General features: G+C 35.7%; 1 protein-coding gene across 3 annotated transcripts in view; it reads left to right on the top strand.

Annotated features, from left to right (window-relative positions):
* LOC125070582 (ran-binding protein 9) overlaps nt 1-27,005 on the top strand; it is a 33,668-nt gene extending 6,663 nt beyond the window's left edge. The window contains exons 2-13 of one of the 3 annotated variants that reach the window (XM_047680501.1): nt 11,750-11,815; nt 20,896-21,060; nt 21,490-21,680; nt 21,906-22,090; nt 22,190-22,302; nt 22,465-22,616; nt 22,700-22,850; nt 23,181-23,258; nt 24,764-24,835; nt 26,244-26,356; nt 26,544-26,655; nt 26,744-27,005. In XM_047680501.1, the coding sequence (XP_047536457.1) occupies nt 11,750-11,815; nt 20,896-21,060; nt 21,490-21,680; nt 21,906-22,090; nt 22,190-22,302; nt 22,465-22,616; nt 22,700-22,850; nt 23,181-23,258; nt 24,764-24,835; nt 26,244-26,356; nt 26,544-26,655; nt 26,744-26,877 (1,532 nt within the window). In that variant the 3' untranslated portion in view covers nt 26,878-27,005. The remainder of the gene's footprint in view (nt 1-11,749; nt 11,816-20,895; nt 21,061-21,489; nt 21,681-21,905; nt 22,091-22,189; nt 22,303-22,464; nt 22,617-22,699; nt 22,851-23,180; nt 23,259-24,763; nt 24,836-26,243; nt 26,357-26,543; nt 26,656-26,743) is intronic. The other 2 variants (XM_047680502.1, XM_047680503.1) reach the window with 2 other exon arrangements.

Raw genomic sequence — 27,005 nt, 5'->3', positions numbered from 1 at the left:
TTGCTGGGTTTGATTTCGTCATCGCCTGCAGGTCAAGTTTATTGGATATCGGACTATCTCAGATTTTTTGTCATCCGTTGTCTATTGTCTCGATAATTTGGTACTTTTGTAACTCATCTCGCTTGTTCTTCGAATCCAAGATTACTAAAGGTATTTTGTTTACAGAATACTCGAAATTCCTATTTAGCCACATTGCTCTCGAACAAGCGTTTAATTTGTACCGAGGGTGGTACAACAATAGCTCGAGGGAGCAGGATCGAATTGTCTGTCTTTGACGTCCCAAGGCGTCCAGAATTCTACGTTTTTAATTTCCTTTATTAGGAAACATAAAGATTAGGATAAATAGGATAAATATAATTTTAACTTATCGATGTATGCATTTTAATTAGTGAACTAGTTTTGATAGTTTCTTTTAAGGTCGTTTCTGTAGAATTGTACTTTGAATTTTATAATAACGCTTTATAAGAGTACCTTTTAGTTTCCGCCGGCGGCTTCGCCTGTGTGAGAGAGTTGGTACCGTAAGTATCTTTATCTGTATTCGGGACAACCAAACAAACTTGCTTCCCCATTTATAATATTGGTAAGGATACTTTAATAGGATATTATTATATATATCCCATCAAAACATAAATGTAAAAATGAGAGCCAAGTTAAATATTATGATATATACCTTGGTTGTTGACTTCAACAACAAAAGAAGTGAGATCTAAATTTGTGCCAAGTTAAATAGTCCTTTCTGAAATTTATTTATAACTACATAAATATCATTTCTTCTTATAACTTGGGATAATATATTGTTGCCTAAGGTCACGTTTTCTGTTTATACTTAATTTGGCCAAGTAGGGGTGGTAATACGTGCGCAGACGGTTGTACTCTACAATAGAGTTCTCTTGTGTTTTAATTTGACTTGGACCTAAATTGATAAGATGTACTCCATCTAAGGTTTTAACTCTGGAGAGGCCAACGTAAGCCTGCTCTTTACTTAATATAGAGGAGCCTATGTCGAAAAGAGCACCGTCAATGCGAAGGCCTTGTAATTTGCGTATAGTAGTAGAATATGCTAAGCAAATAGATAATTGTTTCCTTTGAACATATATGTACATTACTTAATATCTGTAACATGGTTTTGACTTCTAGTTTGCAAATTAAATTATGTTTAAATTGAATCGTTATTTTACCGACGCTATTGCTGTTGTCGACGTCCCCAATGTACCTTCTCTATTTTTCCATTGGACCCATACACCAGTCCTTTGCTGACATCAGCATGCTTGCTCGATACTGTTCTTCCAAGCAAAAAGGATCCCCGTTTGTAGCGCTAGAGTACAAACTTAAATCATTCCAGTTACGATATACATAGTCTACTACAATCACACGAAACCTATTTTATTGTTGTATACTAGTATACTCAAACAAAAAATATGCAGTCGAATAGACTAGGCAGCTTCCATCGGAAGGCATTGAAATAATTCTTATGAGCGCGGTTGCCACTCGCTCAGACACGTCCGCATTAAGGTTTAATCGCAACGCTCCTTTCCCGCTGCTCCGGCGTCGCGTCGCGCGCCGTGTACCGAAATGCCTATTATTATTATTTTTTTAAGTAAATTTTTTGGCACCATTGATGTGCGCTAAATGCCAGTTAATAACGTAATAAATACGAAAGTCGGCTATACTCATAAGTACTAAAACGGAAATATTTGGATTTAAAAAACTTAAGGGTGGTATTCAACTTGTTATATATTCACGTGAAGACCTTAAAATCCACATTACGACGGGCTGTCATAAGTTTTGATTGCTGGTTCTTACATCATTTTTTTTATTACAGTTATTATAGGATTATAGGAACTAAGTATATATTAAGTGTTCCTAAGAGACCCAATAAATGAAAAATTATAATAAAATGATAAAAAATTACCAGTTTCAGATTTTTTCCTTTATATTGGCCTAATTATCTACCTGCATGCCAAATTTGAACTTTCTAGGTCACCTGGAAGTAGGATATAGTTTTGATCTATAGGTCAGTCAGTGATAAAAATGACGATTTTTAGACGTTAATATCTAAATAACCATTTGAGATGCGTTTATGAAATTTGGAACACATATGTATCTCGCGAGTCTCAATATATGAGCCAAATTTAACACATTTATGTCAAATAGTTTTTGAGTTATGAGGAGGTCAAAAGTGGCTCCAAATGGTTCGTGTAATATTACACACGGTGCTGCACGCCAGTTCTGCTATACTAGAACTTGGCTGACACGCTACCGCGTGTCTAGATCTCTGGGATGAGACACGCAAAATAGCGGCGGTGGTGCATTTGCTCCTTTCTACGCCAGTGGAGTTGATATAAAATCTTCGGACTCTAAACTATTGATTTATATACGTCACGCTGCACTGAATATCCCACTCAGCGTAAGCGAATCTGTCTTTACAGATTCGTTTGCTGCAGTCATATGTGCTGTGATTCTTGTTTCAGCATCCTTATTTTAGTTGCCTTTCTTAGTCTTCATTTGGTCTTCATTAAGAATAATATGCAAGTTGAGGAATTTAATAGATGCGTTGCGTTGATATATCGTTAATAAAAGTCGACTTGAGTAATTAAAATACGCCTTACGTTCTTGAGAAAGCTTTATTTATTTCAGCATTGTCAGATTTGTCGTTGTTTGTTCGATACTCTTGTATGATTGTTGATAAGGCTTGATGAATTTATAAGCGTGATGATCTTCCACTGTTTACAACGGATGTATTTAATTTAGTTTTAAAATAAGTCAATACGTGATACCTACCGTTTAGCCATGGTATATTAGTAAGAAATACAACACATTTTACTATCGTCAATTCGCCACGAGTCGAGGGATCTAAGATGCTATTCACATTGGTTCTTGCCAGTTGATCTGGTATAAATGATACAAAAATACATTTGACGTTGGAGTATCTGTAGTGTATTGTATCTCGTCCAGACAATGCTGCACAAAGTATTACAACAGGTTTTAATATCATATACAGACAATTCGGCTTTAGTTTATGAATTACTCATGAGTGTTCTTTTAAAGTATAGTTTATTCAAGTTGGCTGCTATTTTATTTAAAGCTCTTATGTACAAGCTGATAAAAAGCACAAATAGCGTTTTTGTTTAGAATATATATATGTATTTTAAAGTCTACCCGTGAGCTATTTTCACCGTAAGCCAATTTCTTTCGAAAACTCGAATAATATTGCTCGTGTAGCGTAATGGCAGTACCGATAGCAAAATAAAGACTGGAATTGATTAATTTTTTTTGTCATATTTATAAATAGTTTAAAGCGCGATAAATCAATCAATTTGTCTTTTCGCTTATTTGTTTAATTAAATTAGAATTATCATACAATTAAATCATAGAAATCATACTATTTGCGCCTATCTATATTCAATCTATTCTTTAAAAAATAAATTTGAGTTACTTGCTTTTATTTTCATTTCTCTGCTATCGCTACTCGAAGCGTAGTAAATTGCTGCCCGAAGGCTTGACTACTGACCGCTAGACCAACTTTGTAGAAGGCTTTTCAAGTTTTCAATTTTCGAACGGCGTAATTTAAATCGTCTTAGACAAAGAGGATATAATTAATATTCATAACAGCATAAATAAAACATTTAAACTACAGAGTGTTTATGTTGAGCCTTTTCTTATTGATGTCTAGTGTTTACACGCGGCTTGACTTCTCCGTCGTCAAGTGGCTTATAAAGCTAACCTGGGTTTGCTCAATAAAAAAGTCAATGGGTATTTCTGTTCCAGAGTTTCGAAGTTGGTGTTGTTTTAGTGTTCCCGCACCTCAGAATGACCATTCGCATTAAGTTAATTGCACTTTGATCATGTCTCAGAAACTGCAGTTAATTCACTTATCTCCCGATAGTTTGTGTTTTTCTTTACACTGTACACAACTGTGTCATTGTTTACAAGTAGAGTATGTGTGTATGTGAGTTAGGGGAATGGTCCCTTGAGTATTACGTAAGCAGTAGTTCATTGATTGTTAACTCCCACTCTTTAGAGGGTGAGAACTACTATATGAGTTAATACATATAAGAATTTTGATTTATAACTTCGTTTACTGACGCTTCTATAATATAGTTTCACACGGCTACAATGAGGACACCAAATAAATATTTAGATCGAAGTGCAATCATAAAAATATGTTGTATTTTTTCTGACTAGTAAAGTTATACTCAACTCTTCTCTAATATATTATCCATGTATTATATGTACTAAATAATAAACCTTCCTCTAAAATCACTCTTATTTTTTGTTGACTGCATTAAATCTGTTGCGTAGTTTAAAAGAACTTATCGTACAGACAATGGGAATTTACTTTGTTTTATGCTATGTAGAGATTGAACTGTTTCATTTGTTAAGTAGTTATTATGAACTGGTAATATACAGATAGCTTTACTTATAAACTTTCTATAGCTGGTGATTACTTAAACATTTCTCTTATCTTTGTTTTCACATTTGACTAAATGTAATCTAAAAAGAATGTCAAGTTTTAAGTGGACTTCAAGTAAGAGTTTATCAATTCGGCCATATTTTTTGTGTTCATTTTCGTCGATAGCTTCGCCGATTATTATTAATTAATTGATTTAAACGAATTTCTATTTATGAATTTTAAGTGATTAGATTATAATTTAAAAGAGTAGAAAATAAAGTTTCTCTAAAGGATATTTACAATACCTAATGGACTTCTAACAACTTTATTCTAAAACCAACTCTAAATACATGTCAAAAGGGCCACCTGATGTTAAGTTGTCATCACTGTCTAAGAAATATGAATCACGAAGTCATGTCATTTTGCCGGTAAGATATTTTGCACATTCTTATACGGACCGAGATGGCCTAGTGGTTAGAACACGTACATTTTAATCGATGATTGCAGGTTCAAACCCAGGCAAGCACCACTGAATTTTCATGTGTTTAATTTGTGTTTATAATTCATCATAAGATCATTGTTAAGTTATTGTTACGAACGGGAAACCTTTTGTTTGGGGTTTTCTAATTCTAATTTGATTTTCGCATTCCATCTTTCCATCGTCTGTTATATATGTTATATTTTGTTTCCCATCACTAGCCCGTCTGTCAAAAAGATCAAGCTAACTTGAACAGGGTATAATAGTTATTGCTAGCATTCCCTTATATAATTAATCAATTCATTCATTAATGTCGACGTTAATTCAGTTTAGTTTAAGTTTATACATAGCACTCTTTAAGTCGTTCACTGATAAGTTTTATAGTGGCGTGACCGAGTTCACACAAGTAATGAACCTGCCGTAAACTGATTGCTATTTAAATTGTATACGAAGAATTTCATGTTGGTAGTGTTTTGTTTGTTCTAAAGTTATATCATAAGCATTATATTTATTTTTGGCTTTCATCTGGATTCTTATATAATGTCTATTTATAATTTGTGTTATGATTTTTAAGGCCAATAATATGCAAGAAATAGCAGTGATTTAAGAGTTATATCGTCAGGGGAAAGGCGAAGCAGTTTTTACTTTAAAAATTTTATTCCTCTGATGATATACGTATGAAAACTAAATGGCATAAATACTCATATCCGATTTAGAACGTGCTATCTTCGGCTCCAGTTTATCAACTGGGCCATCTCGTCTCCACTCTCTATGAAAGGTTTTATATAAATATTTCCGGGAATCGATTCTGTTACTTTCAATGTATAATAAGGTATTGGGTATTGTGCTAAACGTTACTTACTTAATGCGTATATACAAAAATGTTATATGTGTTATTTATTTATTTGTTTATTGTTTCCACAATATTATTAGCGAATAACTAATAATAAAATATAGGACGAAATAATTTTGTTCTTAACAATATCAACGCGAGCCGAACTCGTAGCAGCCTCGTGTTTTTTATCTCAAGATATGCTGACATCATAAAATAAAACTTGATCGTTTAATCTATTAAAAAACTGGTACCTATCAAACTTTTACTATAAAGTTGATCTCGGTAGGGAATTTACATAAATATTATGTAATTAAAGTTACCTATGTAATAAAGCATTGATTTTAATTTCAACAGTTCGTGGTAGCGCTTCGGCAACGCCTTTCGATTAAAAGTGAACTTTAATTGAAATAAAAATTTTTTGTTGTTTTTTTAGTGCCTTTCGTCCTTGCGTCCAGGTTAAGTTAAGTCTGTTTAACCCACACGATGAAATCATTCACTAAATACCAGTATTGTATGTCGGATTGTTGACGTTTATGGTTACTGCTCCGCTCTGTAGGGTCGTTACGTTAAAAGCGAATTTGATAAATGGGATATTTAATGTAAAACGATTTTTTTCAAATGATTGACTAGTAGGTCTTGATATTTAGAATATTTTTTTTAGCTTTATATAAGCATTCTTAATTATGTCGAAAAATTAAAAAAAAATTTTTCAAACAGACCCGGATATCCTCAAGATAAGTGCGTTCAAATAAATAAAAAAACAAACTCTTCAACTTACGTTTACGTAGGTAACTGTTTTAAATATTTAATTTTTCAAAGACAAAATATTTTAAAGGTTTAAATATACTTGTTCCTTGTGATGAATATTATGTAGAAGTTGTCGTTTCCTTCTGCATTTACGGAATACACAGTAAAGTATCAACCTTAATCCGTATCCTTGGTGTTTGTGTTTGTGCGCAGTCCCCCGGGAGCAAGTAATGGGGTCACCGAGCCCGCAGGGCGACGTTTACTGAGTTTCCCTTTGTTGCCTACATGGTGAATTAGGCAGCAGTCAATATATTACTTTTTATTGCTTTCGCTTTTGATCAAAATCGCCAAACATTTCAATGATAGAATTCTTTCTTTTGTTTATTATCATTTATTTAAATAAAACGGGTTTTAAACTGTGTTTTTCTTAGAAATTATCAAGAGGCATTGATTTAAAAACCGGTTCTGAAAAAAAAACAAACAGAGCTTTGAATGGGGGATACGTACAACGTTTTGAGCAGCCGCCGCAGCTGATGAACCGTATATAGAATATATTACATTGTACCCTTCGTAATCTTCTAATAAAGCAGATTATTCTGTTGTTTTGCGTAAAATTGCCAGTATCAGTTGTACTCTTGTTCCATTTCTTTATACAAACGACACTAAAAAGTATACGTTTTATTTGAATGTTATGATTCAATTGTGCAGTTGAAAATTTCGTTTACATTGTAGTTGTCGTGTCGTTATTAAACCTTGGTTCTCATGCTAAAGTAAGTTTGTTATAGGGCACTTTGCCAAATAACGGTCGAATGTTTTCAGTTTGGATGCTCCATTTCTGTTAACCAGCATATTATTGTTGGACCAGCTTATTATAAATTGAACTGCTCCAAAAGGGCCAGAAAGTGAAGGTTCGAACAAAGAGTCGACGGAGAAGGGCCTTTGCTTACGAAACGGGACCAAAATGGTGCATCTACTAACTAGGTCAAGCTCGCTTACGTTGGGTCGCCACGTGTTTCTCCCCACTTATTTCACTCACTCAATAGTTTGCTCAAATAAACTCCGTGGGACAAAGCGATAGGGTCCATTTTTGTTCGTTCTCAAATTCATTTTATCGGCCTTGTCATAGTGGTGCACGAATTAGATTTCACGCCGTCCAATAACCAATGCTATTCATAGGCTTTAGAGATTATATTCCCATGTAAAGAAGCTGAAACAATGATAGTAGTAACGGCACGGCTTATTGTCAGTATTATTTGCATTTTGAATGTAATGACGCGGAAGCTATGAAGTCTTTGTCTTTTCATATATTAGGTCATTGAAGGTCATCAACTTTGTATCAAAACACTTAAATCCTATCACTGGCAGTAAATTTGTCTTGTATTATAAATATTTATTCAATATAGGATTTCATAGTATGTTTTATCGTTTGTATATTCAATAAAAGGGATTGGAGTCAGACGTCAGAGTAGAACAAATGAGTAAATAAATACATTTATGATTTTATGTGGGTTTATAATATGTGAATACGTAAAATATTACTGATCAAATTAACCATATTAAATAATGTTAAATAAATCTAGTTATCGTATCAATGCACTAATAAAAACTATTAATACCGCAACGTTATGATGTAATATTCTAATCACATCTAATTAGTGCCCTTAGTGTTCTTGTGTTGGTTTCTTCATCTGACCTAATATTTACATAATATCAGGTCAGAGCGTCTAAGACCTTTAAGTAATGGGGACATCATTACCGGTAAATATTAAGACGACTGTCGGTATGTTGTCTAAGTGAACAGAACGACGTTAATATGTAGTATATTACAATCGCAGGAGGAGTTAATACAAATGAATATTTTTAACATTGAATTGGCGTGACATCATTAGTCGAGATCTTGAATAATTCGAGGTATTTGTGACAAAATTACGTGTCGTATGTCGGCAATGCTGTAGGAACTTTGGAAGTAAAATTAAACTGTAATATTACAGCTTTAATAGCATTAGCAAATCTCAATGAATATAAGAATCTTAAGGTTTGTTAAGTCTATCAGAAATAAGAAAGACAATAAAAATGGCAGCACCTACAACTATTGCGACTGATGTTGTATATATTGAGAAACGTCGAGAGAAATAGAGATTAACTTTCACCGTTATAGTCGTTATAAGTGTTACGCAATCCAAGTGTGATAGTAAGAGTGCCATCTAAAGTGTCCGTGATGTAGATCAGCAGCTAAAGCGCTTCGAAGTGTTCGCTGTGTTAGATTATATCTTTAAAATACTTTATCTGGAATTATATCTATCTGAAGTTAGATTTTCCACGTACTTAAAATATTAACATATTCTAAATTATTTGAATGATATGAGATTATTTTAGCTATTATATATTTACAGGAAGTTTTATTTGATAAAGTAGATGAAGTAATTAAGTCTTTAATTAATTATTTAGTTTTCACCGTTACTATCCTACTATCCAAAATGTCTACTTTCTGACAACACGTGCAATGTGAAAGTTGCGCTTGTTGAACATTTCAAAGCAAAATTTCTGCAATTTTTGATGAAAATATTTTGTTTAGAAGTTGTATGAATTTATTCTAGCAAAATATAAACCCCATATTTGATCAGACTTTCGCTTAATGTTTATAAATGCAGAAATATTGCGCATTAGGAAAAAACACACTTTTTTTTTTAATTTAGTTCGTCTAAAGTACAATAACATTACTGTATTCAGTTTCTACTATCGGTAATACGGGGAAGGCTTATCCATCGAATAAAGATATTTCTACTGAATTTCTTGCCGGTTTTTATTAATAGAAACATCATCCCGAACCAGGGGTAATTCTAAATTTAAAATAATTTAAAATTACATCCAAAAGTGGTTAAAACCTTTTCTGTAAGAATTTTCTTGGAGCAATTCTTGCTGGTGGATAACTACACGATTACAATCACACTGTAATTATCAACGACAATATAACGAATTATTTCATAACCAGCGTTTGTGGTTAAGGTTTTCTTTATCTGGGTTACAGCTTGTTTGCTTGAGGGTCAAGTTCGCTTTGCTTATATTGACGTGGTATCAATTATTTTTTTGTGTATTTTCTTTTGTTTTATTTATTTATGTATTGTTCAAAAGACTGCATTTAAAGTTTTTTGGTCAGATGTATTTATAATGTTTATAATGATTCGTTCAATAGACAAATTATTATCAAAATGTATTTTTTTTTTATATTCAAAATTGAATACACGTTTAAAATGTATGGATTATCCAAAAGAAGAAATGTGTTTAGTTTTAAAAAGAAATATAATAGCATTCAGTTCAAGAAGATAAAAATACTTGAATTGTAAAAGTAATGTAATTAGTATACTTTCTAAATATTATTTAATTTAAAAAAAAAATCTAAATAAAAGATTTTTTATAGAAGTGTTACTAAGCGTGAGTTACTCGTGGCTTAAAATTGTTTTTTTTTTTTTTTTTATTTTTTTTTTGTTTATCATCTTTAACTGTTCAAGAGCTTGGTAATACTCTCGATTCTGGAGAGAAAATTAAAAAAAGCGGTATACGAACAAAAGCTTATTGTTTTCCATCTTTACGATTGATAATGGAATTTGTACTCACCATATTGAGAGCAATCGATAGAAACATCACGGTTGACTTACAACATTCACATAAACAATGAAAAGAAAACAGAACTAGAAAAGACACCTAACGTGTGATCATAATAATAATGATGATAAAAAAATATCATCTATGTTATTGCACGTGCGTGAAGTGCGTTTTCAATACTCAAATCTAATAATTTCTTAGGTCATTTGGATTACTAAACCTTAAAATGTTACTTGAGTAATCGTAAGTTATTAATTTATGTTACATATAAAATGCATTAATGTTAAACGGTTTCGAAGCGAACACAGGTGGTTGCGTGTGCGCAACAGCAATCAGTGCGTTCAGTTGCCAAGTGCCGAGCTCGGCCTTGCCACTGCTTCCGAGCGATTATATCGAACCTATAAACAGCAAGAATATTTTCATAAACTACGTTATTGCAAATAAGAATTACCAAACCATTTATTGATTAAAGATCTATCCAAGATTATTAAAAATCTGCCTCATAGTCGCCTAGTATTCCTATTTTATGTATTATAATAGTTTTCTAAAATGATGTAGTTGAAAATTTTGTTTTAAATACCATACCTACACATCTAAACTTTAACATGAGTCTATTCATAATTTCCTAAAGAGTATCTTGAGAATAGTCTATGAAATGTTTTTTCAATAGGAAATTGAAATGATTCGACTTTATCAAATGGAATTATCACGCAAATATTTAATACTATCGCAAAGAGTCGCGCAAAATAGGTTAGACATGTTCTAATGAAGGGGAAGCGATATCGATTGAATACGATTATATATTTATGAGAATGAACGGTAAAATGAAACATTTCTGCCCATAAATTGTTTTTTGTCGGAAACCATTGTATTATTTTAGTATATAATACATTTCTGTTATGGTTAATCCGGTGAAAATGCGTCAAAAAATGCGAAATTACGAAGCTAAAATATCATAAATGGATTAAATAATTTCGGTCTTTCATCTAAGTAAGTGTTCTTTCTCTTTAAGTTCGAGTAAAATTGCCTGAATCACCTTAATCTTCCTACACTTAGGTATATCTTGAGGAGAGACCCAGCATCTAAGGATATAGGTATTTCAGACGCTTAAAGACGACGTACACATAAGATAAGCGCTATGTTGATCGCGTTTGACAGAATTTAAATCTTCTATAATTACGATTAATGTAGACTATAGTTATTTAAAGTAAATGCGTAGTTATTGTCGTTAATCTTAATAAGTAGTTTTAACATTTATTTAGTTTTAATTCTAGCGTAAAATGTACTCGGCTCCATAGCACCACTTTGCTTCTTAATGCTCGTCTGCGGTTGTCAGGTTTTTGCATGACGTGTTTTCGGTAATGCATCTCCAACTGCTGCTATTGTTGTTTTACGAAATGCTTCTACTAGGCCAGCAAATAACTATTTTAAAAGGTCGAGCTGATTTTATAGATACTGTACAGCGTTGATTCAAAATTTAGCATTGAACTCGGTTGCGATCTATCACCAAATTTTATCTAAGAATCATTATCTATAAAATCAGCTAAAATTAATTGTGTTCGAACATGAACTTGCTGGATTGGATTTAATTCGAAGATTGTATCGTCGAGCAGCCAGACGCGTAAGTGGTGTATGGGGCCCCCATGTGTGGAACTGTTTAATGGACATGGATGTTTTCTCTATTTGTTGTAAGGTGGGACGCAGGGTCCGGGCCGAAGACCCCACCTGCCCTACCTCCACTTACGCCTCTGGATGTATCGTACGTCAAAACCTAGCATATACGAACATTTGTTATATTGGTAACAAACAGGGCTCACAAACAGGATTAACTTCTAAGCATTACGAAGCGCAACTCAGCTTATGCGACGAGTTAAATATCTTGACGTCTAGAGACATGTGCGGGCATTAGACGGACGAGTTTAATACCTCTCGTGTTGTATTCGCTTGTACAAACTGATATTTATTTACGTTTGGATAATGGATTTTGAGGTCAGTTTTACCATCAGTTAAATAATCCATTTTATTTGATCTCTTCTGAGTATAATATTTCATTTAATACCGTAATATCAGCCGGATATCGAGGGATGCTTGAATTGTTTGTGAATCGCAGCTCTGTTTGTTAACCATCAGCACCGTTTTTCTATCTGTTAGTATTTCTATCGTTTGGTATATTTAAGCAAGATGCCTTATCATGTGTTACAAATTTATCAAATAATATTGAAATGTTCAATTCATCAAGTTTTATAATTGTATGCACATACCGTTAAATGAATCCCATTCAAATGTGATAAGGTCTCTAATACTGGCGTTTCGTATTGTGGTTTTACGTTTTTGTGTTATTAAAGTGGAGTTTTCTATAACTAAAGGTGGCTTGATTAACTGTAGATAATTTTATATCACAAAATGAAGCTTGCGCCAATATCTTACGCTACACTGTAATTGCTATAATTCTACTGTGTGGTGTCGACTTTTATTAATTGATTGTATTGCTTTAATTGTTTCCTTTGTATTTATTGAATAACTGCTTGCTTTTTCTATCCTTTGTCTTTTATGTATGGTTTACTTTTCTGTCTCTTGTCATCAATAAAGTTAATATTATGTTATTTTATTTTTTGTTTTGATTGTATTAACGATTATTTAAAGTGCATGAATAGATAACGTTATACTTTATAATAATAATAATAAAATCATTTGGAATATATACATTCGAATCTGCATTTAACATTTAAATAATAATTAATATACGGTTATTTTTAGGTCGTTTGTTTTTGTCAACGCCGCGAATGCTTTGTCGTTACGTTCGGTTTAAGTTGCAAATATGTATATTCATAGACCAATTGTGGAGTCATGTCACGTCTCGACACAATAAGCGCGAATAAAACTCAAAACATTTGAAATAAAAATGGAGAAACATAGTATTCAAGGCTACTCGTACAATTTTTAAAATATCAATCGACCGCTACGAAATTAATTGAAATATTTCAATCAAAATCAGTTGTACGCAATTCTTGATATTTTGCGGGTTCTTTCCGTATTCCTTATACTAAAGCATATTTTTACTAATAACGATATTTAGGAAACTGGTTTAGGTTAAAAGGTTGGATTTGTGACATTCTTTAGAAATATAACAATACGCGTAACGTATATTGGCCGGTCTGAATTTAAAAGTGAGACGTACACCTCTATAGTGAAAAATAACCATAGTCGACTGTTTACGTGATTGTATTGTAAATTACTTGTAGACTCTAAATTAAGATACCGTTGAAGCTAACTGATTTTGTTGCTAATCGTGAAGCAACTCCTGACTCTGAATGTTTTAGTTTTGTAAATGTGTGCGATTGCTAAATCTACCTTGCTTTGTTTACATAGATTCTTCGCGTTTTAGATTTTTGTACAATTTATTATCCACATCGTTGGACTGATAATATCTTGTGTATTAACTAACCAACTTTAAATACTACTGTTCGATTAGGATGATGTTTTCGTTACATATAATGTGATAGATATACAAAGCTAATTCTTTTTTTTATGTCAGAGCATTGCATTTCTTAAAATACGAAATCACTCTGTATTATTTAATTATTAGTATTCTTGTAATCAATACGTTTGCATAAACGAAATAAATAATATATGGGCGAATTACTAGAATGGTATAAAAAACTTAAAAGTCAAGTATGGTCAATATTTAAAACTCACTAAGTACTTCGGTATCGTGCTCCTTCAATAAAATCCTTTGCTAAATATTACAGAGCACTGCTAATTTGATTCTATCTGTGGAATCTATGACTTTGAACAGTCTTTCACCTACTTTCATTATAGATTTAATACGAAGGTCGAGTACGGCAAATAAAAATATCGCATTGCAGGTTTTAGAGGGCGTCTGATGTTAATGTACCAAAAAAACGAATTGAGATGATTTTAAACACTCGCTTTAATGAAATATAAAGCAAATAAATTTCTTTAAAACTTGTGATGATGAAGATAGTAAAATTAAACTAAATCATAAATATATTCGAACTGCGGACGATTGCTAGATTATAAGAGGTATAGTGATTACCATGTCCATCAAATGCAGTTTGGAAATATCATGTTTCAAGAACTATGGCTGCCAATCCCAGTTTAAAATAGATGAGCAAGACGTGTTCTCGCTCACGTGAGTCAGCGTTATTTTATATGGATTTATTTTTACTAGTGTCGAATCAGAGGAAATTCGACCATCATAACTTCTATCACCGACTATAAATGCCATGGACGATAGTGAATAATGTTTTTTTTTTAATGAATTACATAAATGCTTGTCAATAACTAGCAGACAAAGCAAAGATAGTTTGACAAATAGAGAGGAAATAGAAACTGAAATGGTTTGTCTTTGCCTGTTTATATATAGATTAGTTTTCGGATTATTTTTGGGTCACTACCATTTTAGAATAATTAGTAATGCGAGTTATGATGTTAATTCTGACTGACCTTTATTTGGTTATATTTTGGAACAATTATTTGCTGCGTGAAATAAAACGAACGACCAAACGAACGTGTACATATCGTATTAGTAGGGAGGGTTAATTTTACATGCTCTTATTTAACTTCACCTGTTAGTATATGTTCCAGTCTTTTTCCAACTGATTGGTCTTAAAGTATGAGCTCTCAAGTATTTGATTTTATATTTCAATATGCGAATTTAGTTGCTTTATATTTATTTAGTTGTCTTTCTTTTGTAGTATGAGTGACATCCAAAAACTAACAATAGAAAATATAATAAATATATCGGTTTATGTCCAGTGTGTCTAATATTATTTGGATTTTAGGAGTTTAATATAAATTTGATTCTGTTGCTATTACTCGTTTATTATGTTTCCTAATCATAAACTCCTATCAAGAAGTAAACGTATCATAACGGTGCGGCAGGTACGGGGCAACGGACCGCTAACGATTGCAGCTAATTCGGTCGCATCTTCGCCTTGCTGCTGACGATTCGCATTGTTCTTATATCGGTATCTCGTACGTTCACATACGCATATTTGTAAAGAACAATATTTCACACTATATCTGGATAATTAGTGTCAAAAAATAGTCAAAATTAAAATTGTAATTTGTTTGTGACGATCCTTCGATGTCAGTTTTTGACCAGATAAAGCTGTAGAAAGTTAAAAATAGTTTACGTCTAACATTTTCTGTGATAGTAATGAAGTCCTAGGTATAGATACAGTCTAGACTCTAGACTATATTTTGTTCGCAAAACACTGTCGAGTTAGTGACGCTCTGGTGAATTTTTAGACTTTTCTTGCCACCGTGCAGGTTGTCTCCCTAATCTTACATTACAGGCTTTAAATGAAGATCGTGAAGTTTGCAGCGCACATACCCAATATAGATAAAAGGTATATATTTATGGAAAAAGATGAGTAGAATAGGTTAACTCTGACCATATTTTACGATCAATAATCTCTTTCGATATAGGACTAAAATATCTTTTATGAAAAAATCTATATAGAAATATTAGTTCGCGGCGCGATTCATGCAAGAAAAGCTATCAAATATAGTTGGCAGTAGAATGTCGATATAGTTTACTATTCACAATTCGATAGTCGTAAATAATGATGTTGAAAGTTATTCTAAATTCTAAGTATATCGGTATCCACACCCAGCTCGCTAACAGATAAACTGCAATACGAGATACTTTTGTTGATATTCTGTCGAGCAAACAATTCAATACATTACGGATATTGTTACTATGGTCTTAGCCATGTGGGCTTAATTAATTCATCTAACGTGAGTCATTATAAAGCAAAAACCACGTTTAGTCACTTTTATAAAGATAATTAATCACCGTTCCATAACGCATGGTAGTCGAGTGATTAAATTATGGATCAGAGATCATACAGATAATGAAGAAGTTTCTAGAAATATTTTCTGTACTTATTGTTCTCGAGTAAGATTCGCAGCCCTGCCCGACACAAAAACTAGTACTCACAGGCGAACCCGCGTTATTATACTGGTTTTGTTTTCGTAGGGCTGCCACATGTTTATTAAAAGGTTCTTAATATATAAATAAATATATATGTCTTGATTTTTTTTTACCTTCGTTATGGTTATATGTCAAAGATAATTTTAATTTTTTGCAGTAATTGGATTAAAGTAACATTAATAAAATGGTCTTGAATTTAATGGTCATTGGTTGATAGCGATTCAATATATAGTCAGATTTAGTAAATCAGATTTTAAACAGTATTTTACAAACTGGAGTTAATGATGGTAAAGTCAAATGTACAATGTTCTTTATGTGGATAGAGACTTCGGTAAAATGTTATTGTAATTCGATATTAAAAGGATAACAATAGAAAAAAGTTATTTATAGTATAACACTGTCAAATATTCGAGGCAGGGTAGCCCTGTCACGGTAAAGGTTCGATCGTGCTCTCACGATCCGGTCGGTTTATCTTCATTTCTGATGTTGTGTAAACACGTGGTTCGTTAACCTGCGCCCGCGCTTTGTGTTTATACCAGTGACAGGGTTCCGTATGAACTTTGTACTATTGTACCGTTAAATACTGGTTTTAATGAATATGTTTACTGTTTTTATTTATTAGTTTATGTAAGTGATAAATTCAAATAATCGAATTGAAACCTGGTTATTAGATTGAAAATATTTACGTAGGTAGTTAATAATAACACAAATGTTCTAAGTTTTGTTGTCTTCGAAACACAAATACAATTGTCAAAAATGAACACCTAAGGAAATTCACTCTTAATACTGGAGAAATAAGATTTCTTTTAATTCGTACACATGATAGTTTTACATTAAAGATACATTTTTGTGATTCAATATGTTTTTGGATATTTAGTAGTGAATGTGATGTTTTCACGATACGTAAGTTCATTAACATCTTTCGTGTGACCTTGTTGTGTGACTTTGCGCATTTGGCGTACGCTCAATTTGTGTTTAAATCTAGTACAGTCAGCAGAAAACGTAAATCTTCAATAATGTTTGACGTCACAGAGTAATAAACGGTCAAAGGAATAATTAGACTTGGGGTTTAACATCATTAATGATACATTCATTCTAGTTCATACTACGACTAATTAATGATAATGTGTTATAATAAAGTATACATATGTACCTAACTATTTATATATATATACCCATATGAAGCGAAATATACTATAATGTTGGAGCGAGTTCAAAATAAATTTACTAGATTCTTGTATATGAAGCTGTATGGGGTCCTTACTACCCTTTGATGTACCCAACATTGTTTGCCCTAGGCATGGTAGGGTACATAAGCTAAGGGTAAGGAGAGAGTTAGCGCTTTTATTTTTTGTATTTAAGGTATTGAGAGGTATAGTCCATAATGCTAATGTATTAAGACAGTTGAGTCTGTGCGCCCCAGATAGATATGTGTGGCGGTGCCCAACGGACGAATCAAGTTGCTCAAGGAGGGCGCCACTGACGCGCACGTTACGTTACAACTATAGCCACTTGGACTATATCATGTATAACGTAGACTTATTTTAAATATTGTTAAACGTGCTGTAATATCGAATTAGGACAACCATGTCCTGTAATTATATGTATACAGTTTTGTATTATAAATAAATAAACTTTAAAGTTCTATCGTGCTTTGTGGTTTATCCGTTAAAATATAAATAAGTTATCAAAAGTTATCCGAAAGAATAATAATGATTGCAGCTAAATAAAACATGGACGCAGTACATAATTAATCGACGTATGTATAATCACAATAATATAGATCTCTTTGAAAGAAACGGTGACAAACATTGCAAAGACACGAGAAGGAAAGGTAAAACTAATGACACCTAGTTTCCGACTTCGCATAGTTAATACTGAGATAATAATACTTCGCGGGACTCGATATTCCTTTCTACAATAAATTCCACAGTTATATTTGAGCTTGGCCTAGTAAAAAATTGACAATTTTCTGTTAAAAAAACATAAGGATAAAAAATAAGATAAATAAAGCATATTACATACAATACAAGATTTTATTAATGATAAAAAATGTGGACTTAGTATTTGTTGATTCCTAGGCAGGAAATATATAAATATTTAATTGTATTTTACTGACGTACTCTGTAATTAAAATGGTGGAAAAGTAACTACTGACTTTCTTGCCGGTTCTTCTCGATTTAATCTACTTTGCGAACCGGGTTCCAACCCTTAAACTTTTAATTTAACTCTGTTACATGCAGGTTCTTCCATGAGCCTATTTGAATTAAGAATATTTTGATTTTTTAATGAATACTAGACTTTAATTCCGGAATATATAAATACTTTGCAACCAATCAAAAGCCTAAAAATATGCGTAGGTTCAATTAGGTGAAGTCAATTCTTGGGTATAGCGTCTATGACTCCGTTGTGTTTGCTGCGTTGTATTTTCTCAGGTCAGGGTATTCTCTTTTCAGAACCCATGGTAACTTTAACTATCAAGAAGTAAGTGAACTTAAATTTGAATTTTGAAAAGTGACAAACCTCAAATAATAGCACTTATGTGATACTTAATCGATCTTTATTATGTTGTTAATTAATATTAGGTCAGGGGGTGTAACTTGCTTCCTAACAACTAGCTGCTGCTGAGACAAAATAGCATATAAAATTTTGACAGTTAGACTAAACTATTTAATTCGGGTCATCGAGCTGGTAGTCTGTCAAAAAGGCAATTTCTCGGATTAAAGTTGTGTCCCCAAATTCTTTAAATAGTACCAAATGACCTCAAGCGTGGGTTTAAGGTGGTCAACGAGTCTTCGAGTCGTATCGAATTGTTTAAAGATGCGATGATTTCCAAAACAATCAACGCCGTTGTTGTAACATATCGTATTGATTAATTACATATATTTCTTTATCGTTGTAAATAATTGTTATCAAAACAATTATAAATATCCGTAATTACAAAACGATCGCCGTGAACGTGCTAAGTGCGGCTGGTTTATATCGCCTACGTTTCGCCTTAACCCGATTTGCATGTATCGCTCCATCTGTAATAGTTATAACTTTATGTTTCGTTTCGTAATTGTTGTCAATTGTAACATTTCTTCATAAAGCATTTCTAACAGCAACGTTTGTTGTTAGTTGACATTGACTTGTGATTGCTTCGAATTTGTTAATTAGGCTACGATTTCTTGGTGTTCTTTCTGAATGTGATGCTGAATATGCGAATGGTTTCATGATGTATACGAAATAATACAAGACAGGAAAAACTTTAGCACTTTTATGCGTGTAAGTAGTATAGCATTGTAGATAGTAAAGTCTATCATACAATGTTGATAAAGTGGCTTAAGGTGGTAGGTTTTCGATCCATTTAACGTCATGTATGTTTTGTATTTGTGTGTTAGGATGACCTTTCGAATTAAGGAATGGAAATAAAATGATGTTATTTAGTAGGTGTTTTTAATCTGTTCGATATTGCAGTAGATCATATAATTTCAAAAATATATTTTATATGTCAGACAGTACAGATAGAATAACAACATATACATATTGTTTACGCATACGCATATAATATCTTTGTAATACCGTCAAAAACCTTTTAATTTAATGAAATTTGTATTTCGACTTTTTTTTTCTATATATTTTTAATTCAAAAGTGTAAAATTAATGGGTAATGCATTAATTTTACACTATTGTTTGACACTTAAATGTATTCTGTTCATTTTATTTTCGATTTAGTATGTTAAATTGGAGTCGTTGATTGACCAAATTTGTTTGACCTTAAAATATTTAAAATCTAATGTAATCAAATTATGAAAACATTTATAATAAAACACGATTTATATAAGTTTTACTAGTATGTGTATCTCACAGTCAGTTTGTAAACAAATCTTAGAAAGTCGATTTTAACCTTTTAAATGTGGTATCGTTTTGATACTTTGCAAGAATATGTAATTGGTTTCCACCCGCGACTTTGTGTACGTACGTGCGTGCGGGCGTGCGTACGTGCGGGTGTGTGTGTGTGTGTTTGTTTCGATAGAAACCCTTTGTCTTATAAAAAAAAATTATGATGGTTGGTTAGTTAACACGTGAAACTGTAACAAAAAAACTATTTTCTCCATTTAAAATACAAGTTACAATTCGGATGAGACTGCAATAATTTAGTACTATCTTGTTGAAGGAGAGAAGGAACGGTTAGTCGGACTCTGTAATGACTATTAAAAAACCCATCTAGTTTGTATTTGGTTTGTCTTGATGAGCCCCTTGCATGGTAGTTGCTTTACGAATTTTTTTGCAATTTCGGCGATTCTGCTACAATTGTAATTTGTACTGGGTTATAAGTTAACCAACATAAAAACCACAAGTAACAATTACTTTACCTTTTAAAAAATTAAATAATATATCACAATTAACAATGCTCCTGCATACAAAACATCTTCGTATAACATATTTATATGTGTGAATGTTTATTAAAATAAATTTTAATCACTAAATCTCGGAAAATATAACGTTAGTGTTAGGTTCAAAGGTCGTATGTGAAAGAGGTTGCATATTTCTTTATGTTTAGCTATAAAAGCGATAGATTCATAAAAAAAAATGTTAATCACATACGACTTTTTGCAGCTGTATATTGTATGTTAACTTTTACATATGACCTTTTGCACTTACAATATTGATAAGTTCTTCTTAATTTTATTCATTGTTTAAATAACCAAAATTCTATTGCAGTGTTCTGAAAATGATATAACGTAAAACGCACATTGTAACGTCACTGATAATAAAATCTGGTTTAATTTTATTATTCTTTCGATTGTTTTAGTAGTGCTTTATAAAAAATGTAACAAAGCGTAGAGTATGAAGGATAAGTAATTCTACACCGTGGTACTATGGTTTTCCAGGTCATGGAAAAACACACAAGGACGCGGCGAGCGTCCGCGCCACACACCCGATACCGGCGGCCTGTGGTCTCTACTACTTCGAAGTGCGGATCGTGTCCAAAGGTCGTGACGGATACATGGGCATCGGTCTGTCAGCACACGGAGTCAACATGAACCGATTGCCCGGTTAGTTATGACATATTTCGTCTGCCAAATGTGGTGAGGTGTACGATGTCAACACTTTATAATATTTTTGAAAGCTTATTTAAATATATTTTATAACAGCCAAGTCACATGTGCTATTATTCTCGTAATCTGATAGGCTGGCACTCAGTCAGAACCTGGGAGGTATACTCCCATGCTCCAAGTAAGCTGAGGAACTTACAGAAAAACTCAAATAACTTAAGTACAATGGCACTGTTTGGACAATCAAATTTTTGAATGTTTGGACAATCAAAAATCGGCTTGCAATATTAGAACTCTGTTCTAGTTTGCCAATATTCCATCACAGGAACAATATATAGATTTAAATACAATCACCTGTTCCTTAAACTTGCCTATTGTATACAGTTATAATTAAAGACCAATCAGGCATCTAAACATATCGTATATTAGGTTGGGATAAACACTCATACGGGTACCACGGCGACGACGGGCACTCGTTCTGTTCATCGGGTACGGGGCAACCCTACGGCCCCACCTTCACCACCGGTGACGTCATCGGTTGTGGCGTCAACTTGGTCGACAATACGTGTTTCTACACTAAGAACGGCCACCATCTAGGAATAGCATTCAGAGGACTGCCAGTGAGTTCTTCTTTACATTTTTTTTACTCTGACTAATAGTATGGTATACTTTTCAACATAATAGATTTAAACTTCTTCTAAAATATTTAATTATGTAATTGGCTGAAATGTTTTTTTATTATTATTGTTTAGTACTTTTATTTAGCGACGATAAAAGGTTTCCATTTTATAGGTACAACGGCTTCCACTGTTTATATTACAAAAATGTTCTTTTTTCATTCACAGCCCAATCTATATCCAACAGTTGGTCTCCAAACACCCGGCGAGGTGGTGGACGCCAATTTTGGTCAACAACCATTTGTGTTCGACATAGAAGACATGCTGAGGGAATTACGAGCGAGAACGCGTCTCGCTATTGACGAATTCCCTCTACCGGACGAGCAGGGCCAGTGGCAACAGGTTCTACATAGGTAGAAAGGATTACGATTTTCTTGTAATGAATATAAGCAATGAATCCTTTTAATTTTACATCGTTGTGTTTAACTCTTTTATCTGTGGTATAATTACAGAATGGTATCGTCGTATCTCGTGCACCATGGCTACTGCAGCACGGCGCAGGCGTTTTCCCGCTCCACTGGTCAGCCGATCGACGAGGACATAGCATCCATTAAAAATAGACAAAGTTAGTCGTTCTCTATTGCCTTCTATAATAGGGGAGAAGAAGAAGAATTCTGGTTCGAAATTCTAACGCTGCGATAGAAATTATCGAAAGATCTACGCAAGCGTTCGGTTGTATGTAATCGATCGAATGCTAATCCTGATATATTCTTTGGCACGTTTGCAGGGATATCAAAGCTAGTGCTGTCCGGGCGGATCGGGGAGGCGATAGAGGTGGCGCGCCGGCTGTACCCCGGCCTGCTCGAGCGCGACCACGAGCTGCTGCTGCTGCTCAAGTGCAGGCAGTTCGTCGAGATGGTCAACGGCTCCGACTCGGAGGTACGGCCGGCCTCCGCCCCGACCTGCGCGTACAACGCGAGCGTCGCTGAGACACCGCACTAATCTTTTTTTAATAATTCCAGTCGCTGTGCGAGGACGGCGGCGACGGCGAGTGCGTGGACGGCGGCGTGGGGGGCGCCGACGGCAGCAACGGCGTGGCCACCTCCGTCATCTCGCACACGGGCCGCGCGCCGCCGCTCGCCGCCAACGGCGACCACGCGCCGCACACCAACGGTAACTAACGCTGGCGCACGGGCCGCGGCGGGTGGTACCACTCCGGCGCCGCGCACATGGTAGCAGTAGGTTTCACGTCTATATTCGTGGGTGCGTGAATTGGTTACTGCCGCACCCGATCTCTCGGCGGGTCTCAGTCGTATCGACCGGAGTCCGGGGGAGTAGTGAGACGCCCGCTCTGTGATATCTTCTGCCCGGGCTAGAGTCTGAACTCGGCAATTATTCTGTATTACGCATTAAATCGGTAAATAAAGCTTCACCTATATATGTGTCTATTATATTTAATTTGAATCGACATCAAAGTAACAGTAACAAACATTGGCGCCGCAGGTGTATCGGAGGCGGAGGCGGAGCTGCGCCTCGGCTGCGACGTGGACATGCCGGCCGCCGCCAACGGCGCTCACGACGGTGCGTACCCCGGCCCCCGGCCCCCGGCCCCCCGGCCCCCGCTGGCCCCCGTCTTTATAAAAGATATATAAACACAAAAAAAACAACAAAAAATAATTAATATAAAAAAAAAAGTTTAAAAGTATCTGAGGATCCATTTTATTGTGTTTTCTTTTTTTGGTTTCAACTTTGAATATTAATTAAAAGTATCAGCTGTATTCTTTGTAAAACGACCACGATAATTATCTACTCAGTATTCGCTAGGATATCTATCTATACATTATATTCTAATTAAATACAAATGTAATATTAATTTTATGTAAATATTATTATTATTTCGATTTATTTATTATTTGCTCGTCATCTCATTCATGTGTAATCTATTTAAATATTTATTTGGTAATTATAATTTCAGATTTGATTTATTTTTATCATTATTCAATATTATTTGCGCGTCGCTTTTTAGTTTCGCACTCGACATGATTAATAAAAATAATATTACGAACTAACCATCCCCTTCGGCGCCGGCGACCGTGGGCGTCGGCCCGAGCGCTCTGACTCATCAGCACGCAACAATAACCACGGGGCTCATATGAAGTTATTAATCCAATAAAACCTACTAACGATATCAAAGAGCGCGCAACTGGACACACGAGGGGAGCGAAACTTCTTCGCGTCCGGCGTCTCAAACGAACTTTGCATCTAAATACGCCCGTGTAATTTCACTCAGGAAAGAAGTTTCGCTTCAATTGTAGCCCTGAATCACTCGTTAAAAACAAAACGACGTTTAAAATATGTATTTATATTACATTTAAATTAAGCGCTACCGTGACGTGACGCAAGCACCTAAGTCCACACAAATAAAACAAGATTGTCTATGATGTTTTTTGTTTTATAGTACGTTACGTTTCGTTTGGGCGTCTGCGCTCGTGTGGGACCGAGGTGTTTTCGGACTTAGAGTTGCCTAGAGTATAGTAGGCGTGCATGTTAGCTCCATCCTGCCTGCTTCACCCCGTAGGGCGCTGACATCGGCACCTAGATTGCATTACGACGCTTCTTTTATAATTATTTCGCGTGGACTTCGCTTGGGCATGACTTTTGTGGAACAAATCGGCTACCGAGTTGAAACGATTCGTAATTGTGGTCTGTTTCACAAAAGCGCTGCGGGGTTAGGTGATATGTGATCGCGATACGGTGCTTTGGCCAAATGTACGCAACATTCAATTGTGAACGTGAACAGTGGGAACGGTTTTCGTAACTTTCTGGTTTTGTTCCGAAAAATTAAATACTAGAGAATTGTTCCTCTATCGGCGCACTATCTAATTAATAGTTCAACCGACACGTTACAGTGGAGTCGAGCCGTCTCGTGGCACGAGCTACGGGCAATGACAGGCCGTATAAAATAGAATCGGCCGAGGCGAACGCCAAAAGTAACCGTATCGCGGTCGCGAGGGGCGCGCGAGGGGAGCGCGAGGGGAGCGCGAGGGGAGCGCGAGGGGCGGCTGGTAGCGAGTTGTGGGTTGTAGGTGGGGAGCTGCCGCTGGTGAAGGGCATGCCCGGCGTCACGGCGAGCGTGTCGGCGCTGCTGCGCCGCGCGGGTACGTGCTCGGCCGCCTTCCCCACGCCCACTCGTATCCCACGATACCGGAACACTTTCTCAGGCGTTGATCTGACTCTTACATTGTCGAAACGAAATCATTCCGCTGATTGTCGAGACCGATCACTTCGTCCGACCACCTCCCCGCTTACAATTTATCATTTCCAATAACGATAGCGACGTAAATTGTCGCAGGATCCGTAGTCTCATGGTCATGTTCTCTTGCGTTTCTTTCATATTTTCGTAACAAAAATCTCGAGATATTGAAGGTATGTACGTTTAAGTTTTATATGGCAGTCGTAGTATTTAGTGATCGCTGTATATATATTTGTAATTAATACTACGAGTTTTGTTGCATGTTATATGGATGTGTATTTAGAGTTAACTATTAATAATTATTAAATGAATCGTGTGATTAAAATGGGATGGTATTCTCACAGAATGTTACATACATGTCCGTTCATAAATGCTTATATAATAAACTTATCGAAGCGCTAACACATCGGTATCGGTAATTAAAGGTAATACGACTAACCAGTACTTAATTGGTACTCGTAAACATACGCAAAAATAATAATAAATGCCAATTATATACTCATTTGTGAATATTATTAAATCGATTTCGTGTCTTATAATGGCAATGGTCAAGCCATTGCCATTCCAATGATCTTATTATTACATTCTAATTGCAACGTTTTGCCATTCCGTATCCGATACAACCCTTGCACATAGTTGACATAACATTCTATCGCTTTATTTGTATATAAATATGCTAGATATTGTATGTATTTAAACACTATTGGTAAGTATGTATTAAGGTAATAACGTATGTAAGTATGATATGTACTTTATATCTAATACATAACTTATTTGAAAGATTTTTTTTTTGATTTGCAGCCAATAATTTCATTATCATATTGCAACTTTATATATGTTTTTCACTCAACTTTCGAGAAAAGTGCGTCACGTGTGTCTACACTTATACAAAAAAATTATACGTGATTTATTCTAAGCTATAGTTCATTCCAACGGCAGGAGGACTGACGATACTTGACCAATTTTGACCTTGAATCGACATAACATCATTGGTCGAGATCTATAATAATCTATTTTATTCGTGAAAAATGACAAAGTTGCTTTGAAATTAAACGTAAACATAACGAATAAGTATATAATCCTGCTGCCATTGGAATATGTTATATGTATTTACTTTTCGTTCAAATCACATCTCAATGCCATACCGTAATTTTCACTAACTTGGAAGCGTTCGAGGACGCTTCCGATATAACGCTCGACACCCGACACCCGACACCCGACACTCGACACTCGACACCGGACACTCGGTCGTGAGGTGGCAGTGTGCAGTGTGCTGTGTCCAGTGTCGCGTGCCTGACCCGCTTCCCGCGCAGAGGGCGAGGGCGGCTCGCGCGCGTCGGTGGAGCGCATGCTGGCGTTCGGGCGCGACCTGTACGCCATGAGCCAGGACCTCAAGCCCGACCACTACCTCAAGGCCATGCTCGAGGTGAGCGCCGCCGCCCCGGTGTACGCGGACACTCGCGGGATCTTACTAATTCATTTTGAACCGAATTTCTCATGCATGTTACGCGTTTCGACGTATCCTTGAGCGAATGAATACGATATAATTCCCGTAGTCGAATATATTTCTAATATATACCGTATAAATAATCGGCCGCGCCCCGCCGTTGCAGGACGCGTTCAGCCTGCTGGCGTACAGCAACCCCTGGGACAGCCCCAACGGCTGGCAGCTGGAGGCCGTGTGGCGCGAGCCCGTCTGCGAGGCCTTCAACGCCGCCATCCTGGGTGAGGCGCGCGGGGCGGGCGCGGGCGCGGGGGCGCGGGGCGCGCGGGGCGCGCGAGGCGGGCGCGGCTGACCGGGCGCGTGTTGCAGAGTGGGCGGGGCTGGCCAGCGTGTCGCCGGTGGAGGCGTGCGTGGCGCAGTCGGGCGAGCTGCTGCGGCGCATGGCGCGCGCGGCGCTGGGCGCGTGCGCCTTCGCCGACCTGCCCGCGCTGCTGCGGCGCTGACCCCGCCGCCCCGGGACGCCGCCTGCGAACGCCGCGCCGTGAATGCCCGAGCGGAGCGTCGAGGAGCCGTCGAGGAGCCGTCGCCGCCGGCCCGGGCTCCGCTCGTGCGCCGCGCGATCGGGAGGCGG

This window comes from Vanessa atalanta, chromosome 17 (genome assembly GCF_905147765.1).
Source record: "Vanessa atalanta chromosome 17, ilVanAtal1.2, whole genome shotgun sequence".
Classification (NCBI taxonomy): domain Eukaryota; kingdom Metazoa; phylum Arthropoda; class Insecta; order Lepidoptera; family Nymphalidae; genus Vanessa; species Vanessa atalanta.
This window is presented reverse-complemented; position numbering and strand designations above follow the sequence as displayed.